Source organism: Stylophora pistillata, chromosome 13 (assembly GCF_964205215.1).
Source record: "Stylophora pistillata chromosome 13, jaStyPist1.2, whole genome shotgun sequence".
Taxonomy (NCBI): domain Eukaryota; kingdom Metazoa; phylum Cnidaria; class Anthozoa; order Scleractinia; family Pocilloporidae; genus Stylophora; species Stylophora pistillata.
The window spans coordinates 7,613,270-7,637,320 of NC_142531.1; the positions used below are offsets into that span (position 1 = coordinate 7,613,270).

At 39.1% G+C, this 24,051-nt stretch overlaps 2 protein-coding genes across 2 annotated transcripts in view; one reads left to right on the forward strand and one right to left on the reverse strand.

The window, feature by feature from the left end:
- The first annotated feature begins 9,978 nt into the window (after positions 1 to 9,978).
- LOC111339893 (uncharacterized) overlaps positions 9,979 to 24,051 on the forward strand; it is a 62,943-nt gene continuing 48,870 nt past the window's right edge. Inside the window, exons 1-2 of the mRNA XM_022946621.2 lie at positions 9,979 to 10,134; positions 11,542 to 11,736. Of these exons, the coding sequence (XP_022802356.2) occupies positions 10,074 to 10,134; positions 11,542 to 11,736 (256 nt within the window). The 5' untranslated portion in view covers positions 9,979 to 10,073. The remainder of the gene's footprint in view (positions 10,135 to 11,541; positions 11,737 to 24,051) is intronic.
- On the reverse strand, positions 17,666 to 21,592 carry LOC111339900 (uncharacterized). Its single transcript, XM_022946627.2, has 4 exons — positions 21,437 to 21,592; positions 19,618 to 19,768; positions 18,915 to 19,021; positions 17,666 to 18,598 (listed from the first exon to the last, which is right to left on the reverse strand). The coding sequence occupies exons 1-4, from the start codon at positions 21,443 to 21,445 to the stop codon at positions 18,281 to 18,283; spliced, it is 585 nt and encodes a 194-aa protein (XP_022802362.2). The 5' UTR covers positions 21,446 to 21,592; the 3' UTR covers positions 17,666 to 18,280.

Below are 24,051 nucleotides of genomic sequence, written 5' to 3' on the forward strand. Positions count from 1 at the left end.
ACATTCAGGCCCCGCCGAAGAGGAGAATGTTGTACAGGTCAAAAGAATTATGTTCAAAACGGAAACATGTGATTGGATTTAATACGCGCTGAATAAAATCATGAAGACAAATTTTATCGTTAAGCAGTAAATCGAGCCATAGAAGAAGTAAAATATTGAAATTTATCCATGGAAGATTTCAAACACCTGAAAGATGCAAGTGTTCATTCTGTTTGAAAATGAACATAATTCATTAATCCTTTTTATTTACGGAATCTGGTTACATATGCCGATTTGCCATATCCTGTAATCTCTTGATTAGACCTGACAGACTCTAATAACTAGTTAGTAAAACAGTCAGGTTTTGAAAAGTTTTGAAAACACTTCCACGCCACGAAGAATAATTCAAGAGGATAGATGTAATCCTCAAGTTATTCGGCATACTGACAAGGACGGGCGTCCGATCCAAGTTTAGCCAAAATTTTGCGAGTTTCGTGATGGAGAATTTGAAGCCCGGTATCTACTGTGATCACGTAGCTGTATTGGGATAATTCGACTTGTCTTGATTGACGGAACTTTCAACAAGATAGCCTCTGTACCCTTCGATTGCCGAATCACGAACGAGACACTTTTAGTCGCAGTTGCCTTAATTATTGAAACAAATCTCAACATCTTTTTTCAGATTAATAGTTCCAGACTAATGATGAGTGACTGCCACGAGCAGTGGAAGAAAATTCAGACTGTATTGGGGGTAGAGCATCACATTAAAAGATCATTAAGTCTTTTTTTTTTGATACCCTTGAAAGAACTCCATTCTTGACGGAAAAACAATACTTTCATCGCTAGTCAAACTGATGACAGATAAGCTGACGTTTCGAGCGTTAGCCCTTCGTCGGAGCGAATAGAGGAATTGTGGGTTGTGTGTGCTTAATGGAGCTACGTTATTGGTGGGAGCATGGCAACGAGAAAAGCATGAATAAATTAGTGGAATGAAAAGCGTTCGTTGATCCCTGTGGGATTTAGACTGCTGGTTTGAAAGATGAGCTTTTGTTCAAGATTTTTACGGCTTTCCGTGCCACCTAAGTGCAAGGAAAGACCGCAGATTGCCATGCTCTCACCAATAACGTAGCTCCATTCTCTGCCTTTAAAAGCACACACAACCCACAATTCCTCTATTCGCTCCGACGAAGGGCTAACGCTCGAAACGTCAGCTTTTGTAATCATTACGGTGGCTAATTTAGCATTTCAACTTTGTTGATATATCCATATTATTTCGTTATTCCCACCAACGCAGCCCCAAACAGTTTCTTTCGAAACTATCAGCCTTTATTCATGAAGACAGATAAAGCAAGTAATTATTTATCATTTACCGGGCAGTGTTTATTTAAGACATCTATCTTAATCCTTAGAATTTGTAAGTACTATGGGTACACTCCAGAAGAACTTACGATCTTATTTCATAGCTTAATTATGTCCGTATTTACATACGGAATTGAAGTATGGGCATGTGCTTGGGCATGTGCATATGCGTGCGCTTATGGTGGTAAACACCTCTCAGCTAAGATCGATAAATTCTGCAAGCGAGCGTGGAAATACGGCTATACCAAGGAGCGCATATTAATCAGTGATGTAATTCAAACTAGCGGATAAACAACTATGGGAAAAAATCACAGCTACAGATACACATTGTTTAACGGATCTTCTACCGAATAAACGTACATATTAATCTTTAAGTCAACGTATCGCACAGAGCGGTTTAAGCGCTGCTTTGTAAATATATCTCTTTTTAACTTTATCTAGTTTAATATTTGTAAAGAAAGTAATACTTTTTAGATAACTTCTCTTCTATTGTATTGTAAACTTGCACGTATGTGTTCAAGTGTTTGGTTTAACTGATTAATCAATAAGGATTTTCATTAAGATCTTCATCTTCATCTTCATTATCTTTTTCCGTTTTCCCTCGCATAGCTATCCCGTCCTTTGCTAGTGCATGGCTTTTTTTTCTACCTCATTTTATATTATAATTTTCAAGATTAGAGTAAGATTAGGGCTTTGAAATGCTTGTATTTATGTAAAAACTAGATACTAGGACGTAGTTCGCTCTCTGAGCTGAGCGAGACAATTCAGTGTGGCTTACATGAAACCTAATTTTCGTGATCGCGCGATGCTGTTTCAGGCGCCCTAATACTCTACCCAGTTAAAAGGTTTGTTTTAACATTTATATTGTACTTTCTTCACTTTGTTTTTTCTCGTTGTAAGGTTTCCTTGTCCGAGGTGCAGTCGTGTAATATGCCACAACCTTGGAGATTTATTGTCATTCGTGTCCATAGGCGCACGGGCCGTGGGGGGTGGGGGCTGCACGAGAAATTTGGGCAAAGCTAGTTTTTAAAGGAGCTTGCATGTGTCTGTGTGTTTTTTTTTCGAAGAGATATTTTTTGTTTCAACCTGAAGTCGCCGTTGTAAATAGGCTAGATTTCCACCGTCTCCCGGGTCCGGTCTTTGATCTTCCCCTTCGGGGGGATGAGTGTGGGCTCTTTTCCCCGAACAGCGGCTGGTAATCGAGTCTTCGTTGTAAAGCCAGTTAAATTCACACGAGACAGTGATTTCCTAGCAAGTGATCACTTTCTGGTTATTTTTGAAGGGGATCATATGTTGATATACATATTTGTAATTTTGTTGTTGTTGAACACTGTGCTGCACTGCTCTAGTTAGTGTGGGGAATTTCCAGTCGTGAATTAATTAGAGTCAATTTTGGCAACTTTCTAGAATCATATTGCAGATTATCCACTGGAGACTCTCAGAAGATCTGAGTCACGTGCTCGGCAACCAATGTCTCGTGTGAATTTAACTGGCTTTACCACGTTCATGGCGTAAAGCCAGCGAAATTTCCGCCTGTAGTTTTTCAAAAAATTACGCGACGGTGGAAACAATTACGCACCATACATAAGTTTTTTTTGCGTAAAACTCGCCTTATGCCATATTAGACATGTCGAATCCAGCCCCACAAAAACGTAAGCTGGCCTATCACCATCGCGTTACCTGTTCCGAATGTAAAAAAGACATCGTTGCCGAGTACCAAGACGCTCATGCAAGAACCAAGCATATAGTCAAGAGAGTTAAATTTACTGTTTCGCGTGCGCCAAATCAATCGCAACAAGATTTCACCGGCGGCGATGAAACAATAAATATGCTTAGATACAGCAAAATTGACGCCGAAGACGTTGGCTCAGACCTTCAGAATGACAACAGTACAGTTATAGTGGATTCATTAGATACTGCTCCAGATAAGTCAGAAATCGAGATGATTCAAGTGAATAATGGTGTTCGACGGGCTCCGGCTACGTCAGAATTTATGGATGTCGGTCTAACAGACGAGTCAGAAATCAGGGATACAGGTAATTCGGATAAGTCAGAGATAATGGCTATGGAAAACATACATAATAGTGCTGACAATGGTGCAAGTGCTCCGGATACGACAGAAATCGTAGACAATGGTGCTAACTCTGAAATCGTGCATAGTGCTGATCGGGATATGTCCATTTCAGTTGTCATAGATAACAGTGTTCTGGAAAAGTCACAGAAGTCAGTTATGCTGGATAATGGTGTCTCAGATAAGTCAGATGTCGTAGATGGTGCGCACAATTCTTCTTTGGATACAAATGTATATAGTGGTACTTGCCAAAAGTCCGGGGATCTAGACGAGGGTCCTCAGCAACCTATCTTGAAGTGCTACAACCCAAAAAAATTCGGCATTGAATCTTTTTCTAGAGATTTCAATCCAGCCTGATACAAACGTTGTCCATGGCTGAGCTACAACTGTGAAACAAATACAGCGTGCTGTTACCCATGCCGGAAATACTTAAATGCCCACGATTTCACGTTTGACAATTGGAAGAAGATAGAGCGTCTCACTAAACACCACAAAAGTGAGAACCATCAAACGGCCATGGCGAAATGGATTGATAGCAGAGCAAATAAAAAGAAAAATAATTCAATGCTGAGCAAACTCCAGGAATCACACAAACCGAATATGTGGAAGAAAATCGCGACTACTTGAAAGTTATCATAGAATGTCTCGTGTTCACGGCCCAACAGAACATTGCCCAACGGGGCCACGATGAACAACGTGATAGTTTGAGTAGGCTGGCAGTGATGTAAATAGGGGTAATTTTCTGGAACTAATTCACACCTGCGGTGCAAGGACATAGCTTGGCTGAAGGATAAACTTGAAAGCCAGCTTCAGAAGCATGCACAGTGGACATCTCCCGTGATACAAAACAAACTGCTACAAATTATCGCCGACCTCATTCGCGAGCGTATCACAAACGATGTGCGAATCAACGGATGGTATGGTATCATCTTGGACGAAACATCAGACATTAGCAGAACAGAACAGGTTTCACTTTGCCTTAGTTTCGCGCTGAACGAAGAAAGAAGCGTTCTACTCCACAAAATCAACCGAAGGCGAAGTACTGTATGAACCGGTGAAGTCTGCTATCACGGAACTCAATCTTGAACTCAAGAACATTGTTGGTAAAGCATCCGATGGGGCGGCTAATATGAACGGTGTACACAAGGGACTCTCAACAAGAATGGAAGAGTGCTCCCCGCTCGGTATCTACGTCCACTGTTACGGAAATGTGCTCAACCTCACCCTTCAGGATACTAGGACACAGATTGAACCATTGCGAAACGCTCTGGGAACTATCCAAGCTCTGTACAACTTTTTAGAAGCGAGTCCCAATCGACACGCCTTGTTTAGTGACACAGAAGTACAAGGTGAGGATCTAAAACTGACGCTGAAGTCATTAAGTACCACGCGATGGTAATGCCGGCGGGAAGCCGCAAAGGCCGTACACGGGCAAATGGAACGGGTTGTAAAGGCCCTGCCCACACTGTCTTCAGACATAGATCCTAAAAGCTACTCTGAGAGAAGAGCCTTATTAAACGCCATTTGCGACTTGGGTTTTGTCTTTGGACTATGTGTACTGAAAGTAATCCTGAGCAACACTAATAGTCTGAGCCGATATCTTCAGGGGAAGACGGTCGACGTCATCTCCGCTCGTAGAAATGCCGACTTGACCATTCAGACCCTACGCCCGAGTGTCGGAGTGAAGAAAGTTTCAAAAGCCGTATGGCAGTTAGCATCAGCAATGGGTCTGAAGATGAAGAATTGGCTGACCAATTCTCAGTTTGAATGACGAGAAACCAGGGCACCCAGACAAACACCGTCCCGCCGCCTTCAAGCCCTTGTAGGTGAACACGCGCAAAGACAAACGCAGACACCGGAATCGCACCATCGTATAAATACTTACGATGCGTCCATCGACAAGGTGCTGTCCGAGCTTGAGCTCTGTCAGAGTGAAACACCAGATAAAGAAAGCTTCTCCCGAGTTGCTAAATTTTACAAAATCGACGGGGAGATTCTGGAAGCCGAGCAGACAATGTACGCGAGTTTTCGTCGTGTACGTGGATTAGGTTACATGACTGTTTCAGAAATGTTGCAGACAATGCACGAGAATGATCTATTTGATATGTTCCCAGAGTTTTCTAGTGTGGTACATATCCTTGCAGTGATACCTGCTACATCATGTTCTGCAGAACGATCATTCAGTGGGTTGCGCGCGCAGATTGAAAACTTACCTCCGCAGCACCATGGGGCAACAACGTGTTAGTAACATCGCACTTATTAACACTGAAAGGGAACATGCCAACTCTGTAGCCGAGAAAGACATGGATCGTATCATTGATATATTCAGCCGTCGAAATGGCAGAGAAAGCTATTTCTTTTAACGTGTTTTATATGTACGCCTAAAAAAGTATGCTAGAGTATCATATGACGACTGTTTCGTAAAAATTTGGGCAACTTGCGAGAATTTTTTGGGCAAATGGTTCACCGGCCCCCCCCCCCCCGGCAAAAAAATTGCCCGTACGCCTATGTTCGTGTTCCTTTCTTTAATTTTTCTTTTGAATGAGCAAGCGTTCAGTTGTATTCATTTACGTATGAAGATGACGGAGGAGTGTTTTAGCAGGGAGAAGGGGGCACTGTTGGTTTTACTTTACTGCATGAAATATTGGCTATGCATCCAAGGTACTACTCATTATTTCTGGCGGGGGCAGGAGGTAGGGAAATCTATCACAAAGCGAAACGAAAATTTTAGATCCCCTTCCAGGGAAAAACGAAGGAAATCTATGACTTCATCGCATGTTATGTAAAAAAAAAACCCCCACGAAACCTACATGCCACAAAAAATACATGTTACATTTTTTATGAACATCTATTTGCCAATCACTTACAAAATCAGTTGGAACTGCTGAATCATTAGCCTGCCCAACCCCCTAATATCAACAACGAATGGCCCCTATTATCGATTCCTTCACTTTTTTTTAATTCTTTCAACGTATGATTGAACATGATTTTCATACTGTGCAAGATGAAACCAAACCATTGAACATGATTGACCACATGTTCCTCCTTGGCACTCTCCCTACGGAAAAATAAAATACTTCTTGGGATATGACCAAAAGTCAACATCAACATCTTGAGCGATTCACTGGCTAGAAATTATGTTGCCCACACACCTGCCATTTGTGAAAGTTTTATTAGCCTCTGTGAAGCTGCTGTTTTTAATGTTTGCTTGGTTGTAAGCAATGGTTAGACAAGATCTTGATGTGTCCCTATGAAGCATTTTTTAGCGGAGTGTCAAAACTAATTTGGCATTGCATTCATTTTGTTTAGCTTTACAATGTGTAGTGATTATGACGAAAATACCCTCTCCTCTTAACTAATCAGTCTTCAAATTGAAGTAAAGCCAATATGGAGTAGAGGCCGAAAGTTTCTAAAGAAACTGTGGTGCTGCGTCGGTTGGGGGTAACAAGATAATTGGTTATATCAACTAAGTTGAAATTGTAAATTGGCCACCGTAACGAATAAAAAAGCTGACGTTTCGAGCGTTAGCCCTTCGTCAGAGCGAATGGAGGAATTGTGGGTTGTATGTGGTTTTATATGCAGAAAGAGGAGTTACGCCATTGGTGGGAACATGGCAACGAGAAAAACACGAATAAATTAGTGGAATGAAAAGCGTTCGTTGATACCTGTGGGATTAAGAGTACCGATTTGAAAGATTAACTTTTGTTCAAGAGTTTTGCGGCTTTCCGTGTTGCCTAAATGTAAGGAAATACCGCAGATTGCAATATGTTGTTTAGAATGATTAATTAACCTAACCTTAATTAGGTAAATGCACCAGAATGCATCTGGCTTTGCCTATGCAAAAAGATATCCTGGGGAGATCCCCTACATCTACCTGTTTCTAATTTTTTTGTAGAATTGATTGTCTTATTAAGATATACTAGGTATTAAACTTACACGAAAGATAACATCAGGGTGGGCCTTCCTTACAGCCAGGTAATAATTATCCTCTCCAGAACAGTGCCTAAAGACTTGATGACCTCTGTCTTTGTCTTTCTCTATGAGGAACACTGTAGATGAAGCAGACGAGTTCGGAAAAGCTTCCTGAAATAAATCTAGGTGATCTCTCAACGCGAGGCTTGTAAAATACGCGAAAAGCAAGAGGCCTTAAATTAGAAAAAAATGCGGAAATCGAGTGTTAATATTTTTTAAATATCTAGCCAACAAGCGGCAAGAACAATCCACAAAATTCCAAAAGAGATCGTTTAAGCGTTTATCTAGCAAGAGAATGTTCAATAAAATAGATGTAACACCAAATTCTCAACTGTATAGCAGCTAGAAAGGAGAATTCATGATTTGACAGTAACCTACGCTTTACTGCGTGGTCGACGACCTCCACTCAACATGATAAACATAAATCTTGAATAATTCATCTCTAATAAGTTAGGGTAAAAGTCCTTTTTTAAGTACATTTAGGAGGCGACTGGAAACTAGTCGGTCTCTGTTTCCTTACATGTTTATCATTCTGATTGGTTCCTGTGCAGTCTACAGTCATTGTTTTTGGACTTCTCCCATGTTCTCTTTGAATCTTCAAGAGGTTACCGTCCGTTTCTCCGGGTTTGAGTCGTAGGTCTTTACGTAAAAATGATTGTATACAGCAAGGTAGACTTTCTCTCCCCTAAGGGGTACAAAAAATTAACTTTTAATTTTCTTTTAATAAACCTCTTCTATTCAGTTTCGTTTTATTCTTGAATTTATAACTTTTAACATTCCCACAACTCACAATGTGGGTCGTCATGCCTGTGCGACTTACTTATGAAAGACGCCCATAGCAATGAAATCTCTGCGCTCATATTAACGACGTCCTTATATTAAAGCTACATTTGCACTCGCGAGCTTTCCTCGGAAAGTGCTTATTGTTAGAGAAACTGTCTGGGGTGGAAATTCCCTTGGTACAAGAGTCATCTACGAGTCCTGATTCGGCAGAATTTGCCAGCGAAATACTTTTTCCTCTAATTCCTCGAGACATTGATTAGCGGAGACTCGATTTAAGAAGGAAAGCTTGCCAATGGAAAGAAAACTGGTTAAACAGGTTAAAACTTGAAACTATTCGTTTCAGGTATGGGCCACAAGCCAAGGGTTCATCTCGAAACCCTTGACATACATTCCGAGTTCATGTTGACCCACTTTAAAACGTGACATTAATCGATCTTGATCAGGTACAGGACCTAAACTAGGGTATCTCTGAGATAGTAATACTCCGGTACATTCTGTTGATAGTGACATAGATTCACCTACCGGCGTGTTCCAAGACTTACATAAACCTTTATTTCTTTTAGTTGTGTCAAATCGTGGGGTGTTTCCAAAACTAAAGAATTAAGAGCACTCTCACCTCAAATGATATTCTGTCTGAGCGCTGGATTGCGGGTTAAGTTAGTTTATTGACTACATACCAAAATGAATTGCATCTTTGAGGGGGGGGGGTCATAACAAAAGGAGGATATCTAGATGGAGGTATTGAGAAACGTACCTCTAAAGTTATTTTCTGCGAGAGAAAGAGAGAAATTATATTTAAAAACAAAGAAAATAGTGCGCAAACCCAAAGAACATACAGAGGGGGAAAAGATATCCTTAAAACTTACCCTTATTATTACATCGCACATGGAAAGTCCTTATGAGATATCCTAATAAGAGCTTAACTTTAAAGGCAGAAGATTGAAAAGCGCTACCAAATGGCAGGAGTCGCACAGGCCTATCAAACACCTCTAAACGGTTGACTGCCTTCTCTTTTCCCGGCTTACCAGCGTGTCACTTCGCATAACTTAGAGTTATTCATTGATAAAGTGACTCCTTTCATCGTCTTGTTCAACTGTCCCTGTCGACCAAAGATAGTAGATTAACCACACAATACTCGCGATTAGATGATTTGTCTCTACTTAGGAAAGTAGATTTATAACACGATTGAGTACACATAAGAAATGTCCTTACAGTGATAACGCTAAGTAACCCAATACACTAAACATAACAATACGACTTCTCGCGGCCATAACCAGTCTCAAACACTATCACTTAAAATGCATAAAACGCATGTACCGTCGGAGAGCGTTTGAAAGCGTTTGGTCGGAGCTGTTTCAGAAGGATCAAAGAGGCCATCTAAATCTTTGTAAGGTTTCAAAGTACGAAGTATGTCCAAAACTGGGCGGATGCCTCAATGTCTTCCTGTTTGGATTCTTCATTATTACACCCTTATACAGTTCGTTATCTTTGATCTTGATGTTGTCTCCAGTGATTCCCAAGGGAGAGAGGATGTGACGCACGCTTCCTTTTTGTTGGTTTCCGCTTCTTCGCCTATATTGAATTCAACCAGTTCCCGACAAGGATAGTGTAAGTGGATTGGACTGGACTAACCTAGAGGCAAACTTGTGGAAACTTGAATGGTACTCAATCAAAAGTTGTATTATGAAACGAATTATTACTTTAGACTTAAAATTCAGTTTTCTCGGAAGTATCGTTTCGGGAGGAGTCTTTATCACGCATTCTACTCACCCCGACCCTCTCGTCCTTGCCCAAGTACCTAGGGGAGGAGGCGGGGCTAAAAATTTCTGTGGAAACTTTTTATTTATAGGTCGCGCCGTTAGACACAGAACACTGTTTGTGGTGGAATTTTAAGCCGGACTGTAGAAAGATGCTGCGAGCTACTCAACCGTTCTACAAGACAGCATTTATGTTGATAGTCCTCTTTGACGGTAAGAATTATGATCAGTTCAAACGAACTTCGACGAAGATTGCGTGCGAAAACAGCTGGATCATTTTTAAAACTGAACCACTCATTTGCATTCGCTGTAAACATACTGATGAGCGAAATGTGTAAAATTACAGTTCACCCTCAATTTTGTTTAGAAAAGCGCTGGAAACTAACATCCCCATTTAGTTTCCCCTTTGCCATGGAGCGAAGATTCAACAATTCCTTATGTTGAAGTTTCGGATAATTTTCCGAAAATTTCCTGTACCTCTACCACAGCAGCGCACATGTGTCGATGGTTCACCATGGCCAGTCTAGAAGCTGTATGCCTATTCATTTCTGTTATTGCTTCATCAAGATTGTCTCAGTTTTTTTTTTCTGTGGCACGGTTGCCCTTCATAGAGTTAATTGCTACATAGAGTTAATATTAGTCCCGTAGCAAGACCGGAAGAGGCAACTGGACTCCTAGTCCATAATTTGTATCGAGATCCATTAATCTGAACCGCTTGAAAATCACCAGACTTTCCTAGAACTTGGTATGTGCTGCTAGCCTCCCAGAACCCCAACCTCATCATATAGTCAATTTAGGTAATTTGTGGCTAATTGTAGTCTTTATTAGTCAGGGCAGATGTTTTGGTGAACTTTGTTCTGATCTAAGTGGTTCTGGTCTGTGGTGCAACTGTTTAATGTTTTTGGGATTTTAAGAATGAAATGTATCACTAGCAGATTTTATGTATTAAAAAACAGCACTTAATTCAGGTACAAATTTTTAACAGCTAATCTTCCCATTTTTAAAAGTCTACCAGGAATCTATTATTAGGTATATAATGACTCCTGTTGCTACTTTTAGAATTTTCATACCCCCAAAATCCTGAAAATGTGCAACCCCGGCTACTTTAGCAACTCTATTAAAAATGCAGCCCTATTTTAGTGGATCTAGGTGTGAAAATGTGACTCCACCTAGTGGCACACATTTCCTTGCCAATTATTAGGGAGTGTCCCCCTCCTACACCCCACTACAGCCATGGAACTAAAGAGTTGCAGTCTCAAACTTTTAAAAAGCATTAGGCTTAGCACTTGAACAATGCTCAACCTTCTTGCAGTTTCTTCATCATTCTGGGATGGAGTCCTGGGGCAGATCCAGGATTTAGTCAAGGGGGGTTCGGAGGGGGGTTTGGAGAATTGTTCCCCTTCTGAGGGGTCCAAGAACCACCCCTGGATCCGCCCCAGGAGTCATGCAAAAAAAAAAAAAAATGCTGTGCCACTGAGTGCCAAAGGATGATTTCTACACAGTCCAACTGACTCCCTCAACATAGTGTGACGTTGTCCAAGTTGTTCATCAAGGGAAGGACTGCCTTATCAACGTTTTACTCTTCTTTCAATACTAATTTTTCCTTTACAATTTTTACAGGGTTAACAATAGTTGAACCACGAGTCCAAATAATAAGTCCTGTAAAGAACCAAATCATCAAGTTCAACCAATCCGTCTTTTTCAACTGTACTGTCAGTCTGGGAAAGAACATCACTGGAACACTTGAGTGGAGAAGAGATGGTGTTTTAATTCCAACCACTAAGAAATCTCAATATTGGGCAAGTTTTGAACTTGGTAAGTATGTGAGTATCATAGTGAGTAAGGAAGGGAGGGCTCAACCCTTGACCCCAGGAGTGACTAGCATCTCATTTCTCCTTACATTATCAACCCTGAATCAAACATTACAGTCATGAGAATAAAGGAAATGATCAACAATGAAACAAGCTCTTGCATATTACACAAGCTCTCCTTTTCAGCACCTTAGGAAATGTATAGAGAGCAGTGTGTATAAAATGTATACTAATGTTGGGGTGTAAAGGATTAATAGGGGGGAAACACCCAGCTAATAGTAGTTGAAAATCTGGGACAAACTCTTAACCCTTCAATATGCTCTCAGAAGTGATTAACATGTACCTTTTCCCTCCAATACCCATACATTATCCAGCAGACAGGTGACAAGAATACTTAAACTCATTAGGTAGAGGGTCTAATGTTGATCTAACACCAAATTCTTGTTACTAGTTTACAAGGAAATGTGTTGCAGCTAGAGTGGAGAATTGACAATGAGATCTAAGTAGTTCAAGAGTTGACCATTCATATATGAATGGAATATTCAAATGAAACTAAAAGCCAAGTTTAGCTACATCTCCAATGAAACTTTGGGTCAATGGGTCACTTACTAAGGATGTGAAATTTTTCATGATTAGCTGATAAAAAAGTAAGATAAAATAGGTATAATGGTGTGCTAACTCATAAAAAAATTGAAATAAAATAGATGGCTATTAAAAAAAAATGTATCAATAAAACTAACATTTCTCTCGTCTTCTGAGTATTAATATTGATTTTAATGTTGATTGTCTTGATAGGAGCTCTCCAAAAAGATGAGGAAGGAATTTATGAGTGCACTTACTCTAATGGCGAGAGTGACCATGTGCGAGTGTGCCTTGCAGGTAACAAAATTAACTGATGCTCAACGAGTTAATTAATTGACAACTTAAGATTAGCATGGATATTCTCCATACTGTTCACTATACATTTCCTAAGGTACTGATAAGGAGAATGCTTGTGAGCCCCCAATACAGTTGCACCTTTATTAAATGGCACTGTACTGAGCAGTTGCCCTGTATTAAGTAATCAGTTATCAAGGTCTCCAATTTGTTTCCCCTTAATCACTGAAATTTTTACCTCTATTAAGTGATCACCTCAATTTACCAGTCACTATCACCCTTTACTAAGTCCCAACAGCCTCTTTTTATTGTCCTCCATCTGCTTTAAAACTAAGAACGATCTTTCAAGTAATTTATAATCCCTGTTTCTCTCTATATATCAAAGTAGTATTTTTGAGTGGAATTCTGTACATTTAGAAGTCAAATGTGGCATAAAGTGGGGCTGTTCATCGTTTTTATAATACTCCTAACCTATGGAATATGTATTAAGCAGTCATCAGGGTGGGACTGGGTGTTGGGCAAGCAGGTAATAACTCCATCCTCCAAAGTAATACCTTAAGGCGGTTCATGGGGGACAAGAAGACTGTAGCACTTCCAATGCAATTTATTGTATTTTTGTATTTTGTTTTTGTTTTGTTATTATAACTTACAGAAAAGCCACAGGGATGGCCTATTAAATTCACCAGTCCAATAAGTACCCTTGTTGACGAATTCCCCACACTGAGCTGTTTTGCTATGGGATGTCCCACACCAAACATCACTTGGTTTAAAAATTATTTACATCAAATAACTGCACCAGGCAAAGACCATAAATATTCCATTGACACTGAAATACCACAGCCTGGAAATCAAACATCGGACTTGAGGATAATAGGAGTTCAGTTAGATGATGCAGGGGACTATGTTTGCATAGCTGTTAATGCTCTTGGAAGTGACAGCAGCACAATAACACTTAATGTTAAAGGTAATAAATGAATTTATTATATCTCAGGCAGTGCTCATGGGAAAAATGAAATGAATCCTGTGTTCTGATTGGCTAATTGAGCAGACAAGATAGGCCCATCTTGCCCACTTGGAATTGCCCTCTTTGATAGGGTGCAAGAAAAAAATTGAGTTAGTACTAAGTGCATAATTCTTGGAAAATGTCAGTGTCGGAAATGTAAAGGAGGTAGAATTGAAGACAGTCAAAACTAAGGAAACATAAACTACTCTCAGTAGTTTCTTGTGCTACAAACACAGTTGGCTTTCTTTCCCAGCTCTCGAAGTAAACTCGTCATTCTTGTTTCTTAGTAAAGCAAATCTTTTTGCCATATAATAAATTCTTTAGTGACCAAGGTTATTTGGTCAAGAAGCTTGGATTTACTCTTGTTCCTTTTTTTCACATTTTATGAACCTCCGCCTCATCTTGGTCCATAGAAATGCGAAGGAGAACTGGCCCAATATCCAGGCATCTTGACCTCTTTTGGTCAATGGCGCATATATATTGACTATGATGCGGTGACATGTACTGCTAACTATGAATTGCAAGGTTTTAAATGGTCACTGTACTTTTTAGTCAATAAAATGTATTTTGATGTGTTCTACATCTATGCCAGTTGCAAAATAATTTGGAAAAAATGTTTGAAGAATAAGTGATGAACAAAGCAAAAAATGTAGGTAGAAACAAGCTTTACTAAAGTATATTTCCACGAAAACCTCATTTGATTTTGCAGGTAAAGATAATCCTCTTCCTACAATAGAAGCAGAGAAACCCAAATACACTGCTGAAGTTGGGACCAAAGTAACCCTTGTTTGTGTCGGTGAACAGGTCAAAGATGATGTTTTCACCTTTGTATATTGGACATTCAAAGGAAATATGCTCTCAAATTCCAGTGAACACTACATAGTAAATGACTTTTACACCCTTAAGGCAGGAGGTACACCTAAAGTACAAACACAACTCACCTTTTTAAAATTGAATTATGAGGATAGTGGAAATTACTCTTGCAAGGTGGACAGTGCACGTGGTATTGATAGTGATATAGTAATGCTTGAGGTGATTCCAAAAGGTATGACACCATTTTCTTATATAATGAAATCAATAGTATAATCTGATTGACAAAAGATTATTGATTGCCAAAAGATTATTGATTGCCAAAAGACTATTGATTGATATTTGACCATGACTTCTGATTGATCGTTTAGTTTTTCCATTGTTATTGGCTAAAGTGGCATTTGACGTTCAAACCCTCCCCCAAAATTACATTACTTAAATTTGTACCACATGTGAGAGAACCTAAGCTTACAAGCCTTTATAGATTTTTATTTGGTTTCCTTGCCTTCAATCGGTTTTTTTTTCTTTGTAATCATATTTTGTATGTAATGGCAAATGAAATAAATTAACTTTGTACTGATCAACTGTATGCTGAAAATTAAAGACGGAGGATAGGAATTTGGAACGTCACCACCCAAGCTCACCCCCGTTTTTCCTCTTCCCTTCTCTCCTTTTCTTCCCCTTTCCCCTTCCCCCCTTCCTTTCCTTAAGGGCTTCGTCTACTGCTTAATGAATTCAAAAATTTTGAAATTTTGCTTACATCATAATATTTTAGTGACACTCATTTTGATTTCATTGGGTTTCGAAAGCTATATGTGGAATGACTTAGCTTTATTTATTTATTTATTTATTTTGTAACATTTGAAATAAATCCAGTCGTTAATAATCACTCGTTACTTTTTCGTCATCAGATGATAAGATGGTATTGTGGTTGATAATTGTCATTTCTTTTGTGGTGCTTTTGGCCTTGACTCTTGTAGTTTTAATCTTTTTTTTGTGGCGGAGGAGAAGACGCAAGCAGGAAATGAAAGCTGCTGATGGAAAATGCGAGTAAGTGATAAAAACAATGATAAAACAGTAATAAAAACAATGTTTATAATACGCATAGCAGAAGGATACATTATACTGCGAGTCTTCAGTGGCAGACTACAATATTTGTTCCCTCTACTTATGCAATCCCTTAGGGGAGTAGAAGAATTATCCTGGCCCTTGATGAACTCAGGCAAGTAGGGCATGTGGAAAAAGGCTCAGTACAAGTTGCGTGGACACATTTTTATGGCAAATCCTACTGTCTGGTACAGTGCATCATAATGTGTAAGAGAGGCACTGTTAACAATCGACATCTGTGAAGAGAGGCACGATTCATGGTGGTCTTTCGTCGGCTTGGAAACAAATGTCAAGGGTGCAATTATTTAAAATGCCTTAATTCTACCTGTCTATCTTCTGTTTCTCTTTCGATCAGTCGGAAACAAGATCCTTATGGCTTGCGTACCCTCCATCAGGTCAAGGTCTCATTTATTTTTAGTTTTCTCTTGGTTGTAAGCGAAGTTTAAATTGGGAGATGACAAAACGCGGAGCCCTACTCCATGGATTACCCTATGGAGTACCTAAATGGAGTACCCTAAAAGTCATGTATTCGTAAAATAAAATACTTTACCAACATGGTGAATCGTTGAGAGGTACGTATCGTAATATATTTTGAGCTTGCTAGCTCTCCGATTGTCACAGTCCGATAAAGTCCACGAATTGACTGCCATCTTGAATTTAACATTTAAAGCTGACGACTTCAAACGGAAGGCTTTAATATAATCCATATACGTTTTATTTAATGGGCCAATTACCATTTGTATTTATGATCTTATGGAGGCTAAAAAAGTAGTCAAAAGTGCAGACATCCTTCATTCGGTACCGGGTTTTTACGTTTTTGAAATACCTGTTTATGTATGGCGTCCGTAAGAGATGTGGCGTTCAATCTATCAAGGCCTCATGGGTTTCTTAATTGTGCGAAGTGATGAGGATACAAGCTTACATTTATAGGTGAAGACTTCAAAGGAATAATCCACGTGTTTAAGTTGCGCTTCTCTTCACCCATCTATTTGTAACCTTGAATATTTTACCTCGTGCAGAACTCAAAACAGTTGGTTTTGTTCATCGTTTTTGTTCATGGAGTTTTTTATCTTCCCGTCAAAGGACTCATTACACAGCGGTAAAACCAAAACTGGAGGAACCAATGCGACTCAGAGCCCCTGCCCCCAAAAATACCGGACTGTATCGAACTGTGAAAATCGGAAAGTTGGCAAGCTCAAAATATCTTAAGATATGTACATCTCTACGATTTACCATGCTTATAAAGTATTTTAATTGACCAATACATGATTTTTAGGGGTACTCTATTTAGGTACTCCATAGGGTACTCCATGGATTAGGGCTCCGCGTTTTGTCATGTCCCGTTTAAATTTCATATCCAGCACAAAAAGGTGAAAATCAGCCTAAGGTAAAGAGGCTTTCTGAAGCCTCATCACTATGGAACAGTGTGGGATGGCTTCTTAGAGAGGCTGGTCATTCAGCACATGTGGTCACTTCATGAGTTTCCCTCACTTCTCAACAACTCCTTTGAATACTTTCCCGTGGCCTTAATTGCTGTTAGATGGTGATGGTAACCGTTCAAGTCGCCCAAGAGTCATCTCGCCCGAAACCTGAGTCATGTTGCCCGAAATTTTCATGTCGCCTGAAGAAACAATTACCTGGAAATCATACTTACAGTCTGTACATAGGCAATAAAGTTGAGAAATCTTCACCGTTGTTCGTTTCTAACAGCAAAGGGAAGCGTTGTTCATTTCTAACGACAAAATGTTGCGTTATTCCCGTCTTACTCGTTTTGTACCGTACTCACGGACGTTTCGCACGCTTCAAAAACTTTATCTTGGCTTCTAACGATACCATAGAGACTTCGACTACACGGTAATCCATCTTAGTACCAGAATTAAAATACATTTGAGTAACATTCTATAAGTGTTGTTCGTTTAGTATGTACTGGTTTCCTACTCAAGTATAATTGAATTGATTTGAAGGTGTTAGTTTGATTTGTATTTTCTACTCCTCACCGAACATTAGCATAGCAAGTCAAAATAAGAAAAAGTTGATTAGCTTTCAACCTGTTTCTCTCTCTCCTCCTGTCTATTCTCTGTTTCTCTTTCAATCAGTTGGAAACGAAAAAGTCTTAAAACAACAGCAACAACAACAGATGTTTTACCGATAATTCTTTTAATAGAAATACTCGGTACCTATAGAGTAGACGACATATTCTGGTTACAGCCGTACCAGTTACAACTTTTATTATCCAACTACACCTAGACGAGTACAAATAACGCCATAGACGAGCACAAATATTACGCGGTATTTGTACTCGTCTATTGAAGTACCGGTTAAACAGGTTTTCTCGCATCGCGCAGGCGAAGAAAGTTTATACTCTGCGATACTACACAACAAAACGTCTAATAAGATATATATATTACCTAGAACATTTTACGTAACATTTCCTTACTTAAAGTCATGTTATTCAAGCAACACATTAATGACAAATACTTAGTAATTCACTAAGGGAGTTTCCTTATCTGTAAAGCTACATGAAATATCTTCAATATATAGATTTAAATCTTATCCACATTTCAATGTATCACAGACCAATAAAAAATATTAATCTGAAAAGGAGTAAGTTTACGCTGTGCAAGAAATAAATCTAAACTCTTCTAAAAAAGAATGGAACAAAACAGTCCTAGGATAGAAAAACAACAACAATATTTTAAAATTCTCCTACTCTATTCCTGTACATGTATTTTTACATTGAACTTATTTACACCTAACAGGCCTCCACTTGAGTCCGACGTGTGACTGAACAGTCAATACTTGTGCTATCAAAGTTACAACTGTATACTGTACGTTCTCTTTCAATTTTCACTGTTTCTACAAAGTGTAGAAGGAACCATGTTTGTCTGTCAGTTGGCTGGTCATCTTTCATTGAGGAAGGGTTGACTTCCTTCATAAATGCCTTGCCATCTTCATCACTGGCAAGGAACTTTCCAGTCTTTTTGGACTTAATAGACATATAATCACTTTGATTGTTGACATGTTGAACTTCAAACATGTATTTCGTCTCATCGGGCTGATGGGCAACCAACTGCAAATAAAAATATAGAGTTGAATTAACAACTTAAACTAAACAGTTGTAACTTTACTGCTTGTAAGACGAGAATGAAATGATTGGTCAGGGTATGGTGGATGCTTTACTGCAGAACGATTCAGGGTTATTCCACAAATTATTATTTCCCATACAGAAGTACTACTGAGTAATGTGCACTTGGGAAGGAATTATAGTAGTTACTTTTCGTCCACTATTTTTGTTAACCTTCTACTTGAGTGACTTGTTTCTGGGAATTTGCACTTGGAAGACAACAGAGATAATAAAGTCATAACCACGGTACGTCACAACTCACCTGTAAAAAGACCCTGTTCCCTTCTGCACACAGGTAGTAATGGCTGCCATCCAAGTCATACCTAATGGTATGTCCTCCATGATGATAAGATTTTTCTATGTAAAATTCTAGAAACATGAATTTAAAAAATCAAATTTATTATTTAAGGAAAGTCAACTATTGGATGTGAAAATTGCTTAATGCAGTCCGCTAAACTGATCTGATCATTCCAGTTTACTGCTGAATGATATTCTGTAGCTGGCTTTAAAACCCAGGAAAGCTAAGCGCTTAAAGATAATTGTCCTTTTCTCCATTTAACAAAAACAGAAAAACATTTCTCGAATTTACGTACGCTATAATTGCTAAACTAAACAGGTTTTGCATTACTGTATAGGATAAGTTTACCAGGAACATCGATAGTATGGTTAGATTAATAGCTATTAATGAGGCCTTGTGAACATTCATGGATACTTGAGCGTCATTTATAGAACGTTAAGAATAAATGAAAAAATCCGCAAGTGTCTATGCTTAGCATGTGTCACGATAGAGCTAATCTAGATACTCATTTAAATCTACTTGCACATGGACACTGAGTCAGTGACATTTCTGCGGAAATCTCTCCTTCTTATGCTCGATTATTTTAGACTATACTTCATATTACGTACACAAAAGCTTCATAATAGCTTTTTGTTAGGGTCACGCCCTATCAAATACTTATATTTACCTGCTGTATTGCTCCGATGGCTCCCGGTAAACTTAACAAGGATTTGAGGACCAGGCTCGCTTCCCGGAAAATCTGCGAAGAGTAGGTTTCCACTTTTGTCAAGTCTGCGCTCGGGGATGTCCATTCGATAGCACGTGCTAATTTTCATTAACTATCAGATAAAATTGGAAAAAAAAAAGAGTCATGTAATAGGATTTAAATCCAGAATCCACGCAACAGGAAATGAACTGCGCAGGCTTAATTCTGTAATTGAAAAATTTGAGTATTCTTTTTTTTAAAAAAAAAAATAACGTCGAATTTTGTGGTTGAGGCTGAACGTTTTTATTTTTATTTTTGCGATTTGAGCCTAAAAACGTTCTCGACATGTTCTTTTAGTATAATTTCAGAGCTGAGCTAAGAATTTTCAGCAATCTAATTAGTCGAGCGGTTCCTTATATGACGCTACATAATCCGCTCCACGTGGTTTATATAAAATGTTAAAGTAAAATGTTCATAAATGTTACCAATATGTTATGATTTTAGAAATTTCTCTTTCGTTCAGCTCTGAAATTATACTAAAACAATTATTCGCCTCAGGTTCGGTGAATATTGTCGAATAATCCCCTCGACTTAGTCTCGGGGATTATTCGACGATATTCATCTCGCCTTCGGCGAATAATTGTTAAATACATATGATGCACGATCCTCGCAGTAGATAGCGCTATTTAAGCAATAGCGAAAATCAGACCTGAAAAAAATCAGGCCTGTACGGGATTCGAACCACTGACCTCTGCGATACTAGTGCAGCGCTCTACCAATTGAGCTAACAAGCCAACTGGGAGCAGGCCGTTGAGTTGATTCGTAATAAACCCGTGAAAGTGATAAATGAGATACAATGAAATATATGAAGTTCATATAGCGCTATCTACTGCGAGGATCGTGCATCATATGTATCTAATACCGCAGTACAAAATATATGAACTTCATATATTTCATTGTATCTCATTTATCACTTTCACGGGTTTATTACGAATCAACTCAACGGCCTGCTCCCAGTTGGCTTGTTAGCTCAATTGGTAGAGCGCTGCACTAGTATCGCAGAGGTCAGTGGTTCGAATCCCGTACAGGCCTGATTTTTTTCAGGTCTGATTTTCGCTATTGCTTAAATAGCGCTATCTACTGCGAGGATCGTGCATCATATGTATCTAATACCGCAGTACAAAATATATGAACTTCATATATTTCATTGTATCTCATTTATCACTTTCACGGGTACGTTTATTACGAATCAACTCAACGGCCTGCTCCCAGTTGGCTTGTTAGCTCAATTGGTAGAGCGCTGCACTAGTATCGCAGAGGTCAGTGGTTCGAATCCCGTACAGGCCTGATTTTTTTCAGGTCTGATTTTCGCTATTGCTTAAATAGCGCTATCTACTGCGAGGATCGTGCATCATATGTATCTAATACCGCAGTACAAAATATATGAACTTCATATATTTCATTGTATCTGAATTGTTAAATAGTTGTAGCTATAGCATTTCAAAGTGAGTTGTTCTTCAGTGTATCGTGCAATAAGAAGACTGCATTAATGTTTTGAAAGGCCGCCAAGTATTTTAGCTAATTGTCCCGTTAGACCACAGTTTTACATTCTCACACACACAAAAAAAGAAAAATAACGACGGTCTTACATGACTCTCAGCCTGGGTTTTTTCTTAGTATGTTCCTAAAATTTTGGTTAATCTCAGCCTTAATGCTCTCATAAAAAAAGTTCATAGATAATGAAAGAAAGTGTCTATGAATGTTGCAAAGTAAAATTTACAGTAATATAAGTTTACAGTACCTCGACCATATTTGCTTTTTAACGGGTTTTTCTCCAAGCTTGATCTGTAGTCCGTAGTTTCTCCTGATCTTGATCGTTGCTAGTTGCAAATGGTATGGAAACCTTTGAATTCGACGATCTATTTATACGGAAAGTTGCGGAAGACAGATATGTTAATTGACACCAGGGAGGTCCCCAAAGTCACGCGGTTCTTTCAGAAAATGAAAGTGTCAAATACCTCAGTCATTCGCTTGGATTTTGAGATAAGCTGAGCTTTTATCGAGTAAGGCTAGTTTCTATGGCTTACAATTGAACATGCAGTTGGAAATGCTCGCGATTCTATTTGGAGTAGAAGAGTTTTTTTAAAATAATCATGAAGAAAATCAGGAATCTAAAAAAGTTTCTAAAGTGGACTCTAAAATATACCCTAAATTGGTCAGGAAACCTATCTTTAAGAAATTGAAAAAGTGGAGTTTCCTTTTTTCAGTGATGTTAGAAATTAGCCGTTAATTGATTCTTGTTTAAGAGATAATGTATTTTGGGATCGTCACGCAACTGGCTGCATGACATCCACCTGAGGTCGCACTAAAAATGGGAATATTGTACAGGTCTAAAACGGCAACATTATTCGATTTTATGCGCGCTGAACAAAATAATGGAGGTAGATTTTTATCGTTTAGCGGTAATTGGAATCTATTTATGGAAGATTTCTAACACCTGAAAGGTGTAAGTGTGAATTCTGTTTGAAAATGAAAATATTTCACTAAATTTATTCTCCGATATGATATCCTCATTTTGCGTCAGATTCTCATAGCTGACGTAGAAGCGAAATGAACAGCAGTGAATGGGAATAGTGTATTCCCTTTTGCTCTCTTTTCTCTGTATATCCTTTTACTCGAAGAACTGAAACTAATGATCACTTGGGTTTTGAAGGTCGAATGTCTTTTCCAGAATGGCGATTAGTTTTTTTTTCGGTTCAAATTATAAATACTAATATCCTCTACGTACACTTCGCCCCGATCGAAAGGACCAACTGAGATATAAAATAAAAACACGTAAAATGATTATGTAATTCGCTCTGCAAAAATTAATTGGAAACTCTAGTTTGAAGATTTCCCCCTGGTATTTCAGTGCACAAAAATTACATACATGTACATACATGTACCAACATTTTTGTTGTTAGTTATTCCACTGTGCGCCAGACAGTCTAGGTGACTCTTTTATGCTGTCGTATACTTAACGAGCAAGTGATCCGTGTATAGTTTTACTACAAAAAACATACCGCTCGGCTAAAACTAAACTGCTTTCAGCCGTTGGTGCCGGGCAAGCCAGGGCGCGGAAAGATTTCCGTATAAACCCATACCAATAAAAAAACATCCGTAGTCCCAAAGGAAATTTGTTGCTTTGCCTCTGCTTTCCTTTATCCGAGAATTGAATGCATAATAAAGTATGGGGTTATACAGAAATCTCACCGTCTTCTGCTTCTTTTTCAATCAGTCGGAAACAAAAACCTTGTAGTTCGTGTACCCACTATCTAAGCTTTCTTTTATTTTTAGTTTTTTACATCAGGAAAGTTTAGATTTCATTTCCAACTCAAGGTAACAATACTTTCTGAAGCTTCATCCCTATGGAACATGTAATATATTCGAAAGTATAACATTAAATAGATTACCATTAAACACAGTAACAGTGATGGTTGGTCGCTCTTAGTTAATGCTCGCTCGAGCTCACCACGAGGTTTTCCTTACATGGTAAAAAGGGTACAGGTAGCCCAACATATAACATCACCTCCCCCCTTAGCAAAGAAAATGTCAACAATTCAACAAGTCACTAAAAGTTCTGAAGTTCCTTATAAGTTCAATCGTTCTGGAGGCCTTATTGTCCTTTTTGGTCTGTCAGCTCTTCCTGGTGTAGTAGACACGGTGGGTTGGGATGCAGGTAACTCTCTTGGTTCAGTAGGAGGACATTCACCGGGAGTACTGGTATCCCCAGTTGGAATCATGGTAGGGAGTACTGTTGTCGACACAGGAAAAGATACCTCTACTGTGGGGCTACCCCTAGTGTTGCTGTCGCTATGGGAATCCCCAGTGGACAATAGGTGATCGACATGTGCGTGACACATTCGATCCCCAACCTTTATCTGATAGGCAAGTGGACCTAGGCGAAGGAGAACAGTTTCTCTATTCCAGTTATTCTTCCCACGGAAATTTCTGACTAACACCTGATCCCCAGGTAGGAATTCTCTGGTCTTCTGGCGACCCTGGTCATGCTATTCTTTCTCCATCCTTTGTTTTTCTTTAACATGTTGGGCCAGGTTAGGTTGTAGCAAGGAGAATTTGGTGCGAGGTTGGCGTTTCAAGAACAAGGCAGCAGGCGTCTGATCTGTTACCGTGTGAGGGGTGTTTCGGTAAGAGAAGAGGAAGCTAGCCAGGCGTGTTTGCAAAGATGCCTCCTTCTGGAGCTTGCTGGTCTTGAGGGCCTGTTTTAGGGTTTGCACATACCTCTCAGCTCCACCGTTGGAGGCTGGATGATATGGTGGTATCCGGGTATGAATAATACCATTTGACTGTATGAAGACTTTAAATTCATCAGAGGTAAACTGGGGGCCATTATCGGACACAATCTCTTCAGGGAGA

Coding starts and splice junctions, on each gene's coding strand:
- LOC111339900 (XM_022946627.2), bottom strand. Junction 19,022..19,617: donor CCATCGGAGCAATACAGCAG/GTAAATATAAGT, acceptor TCATGTTTCTAG/AATTTTACATAGAAAAATCT. Junction 18,599..18,914: donor GGAACAGGGTCTTTTTACAG/GTGAGTTGTGAC, acceptor TTTTATTTGCAG/TTGGTTGCCCATCAGCCCGA.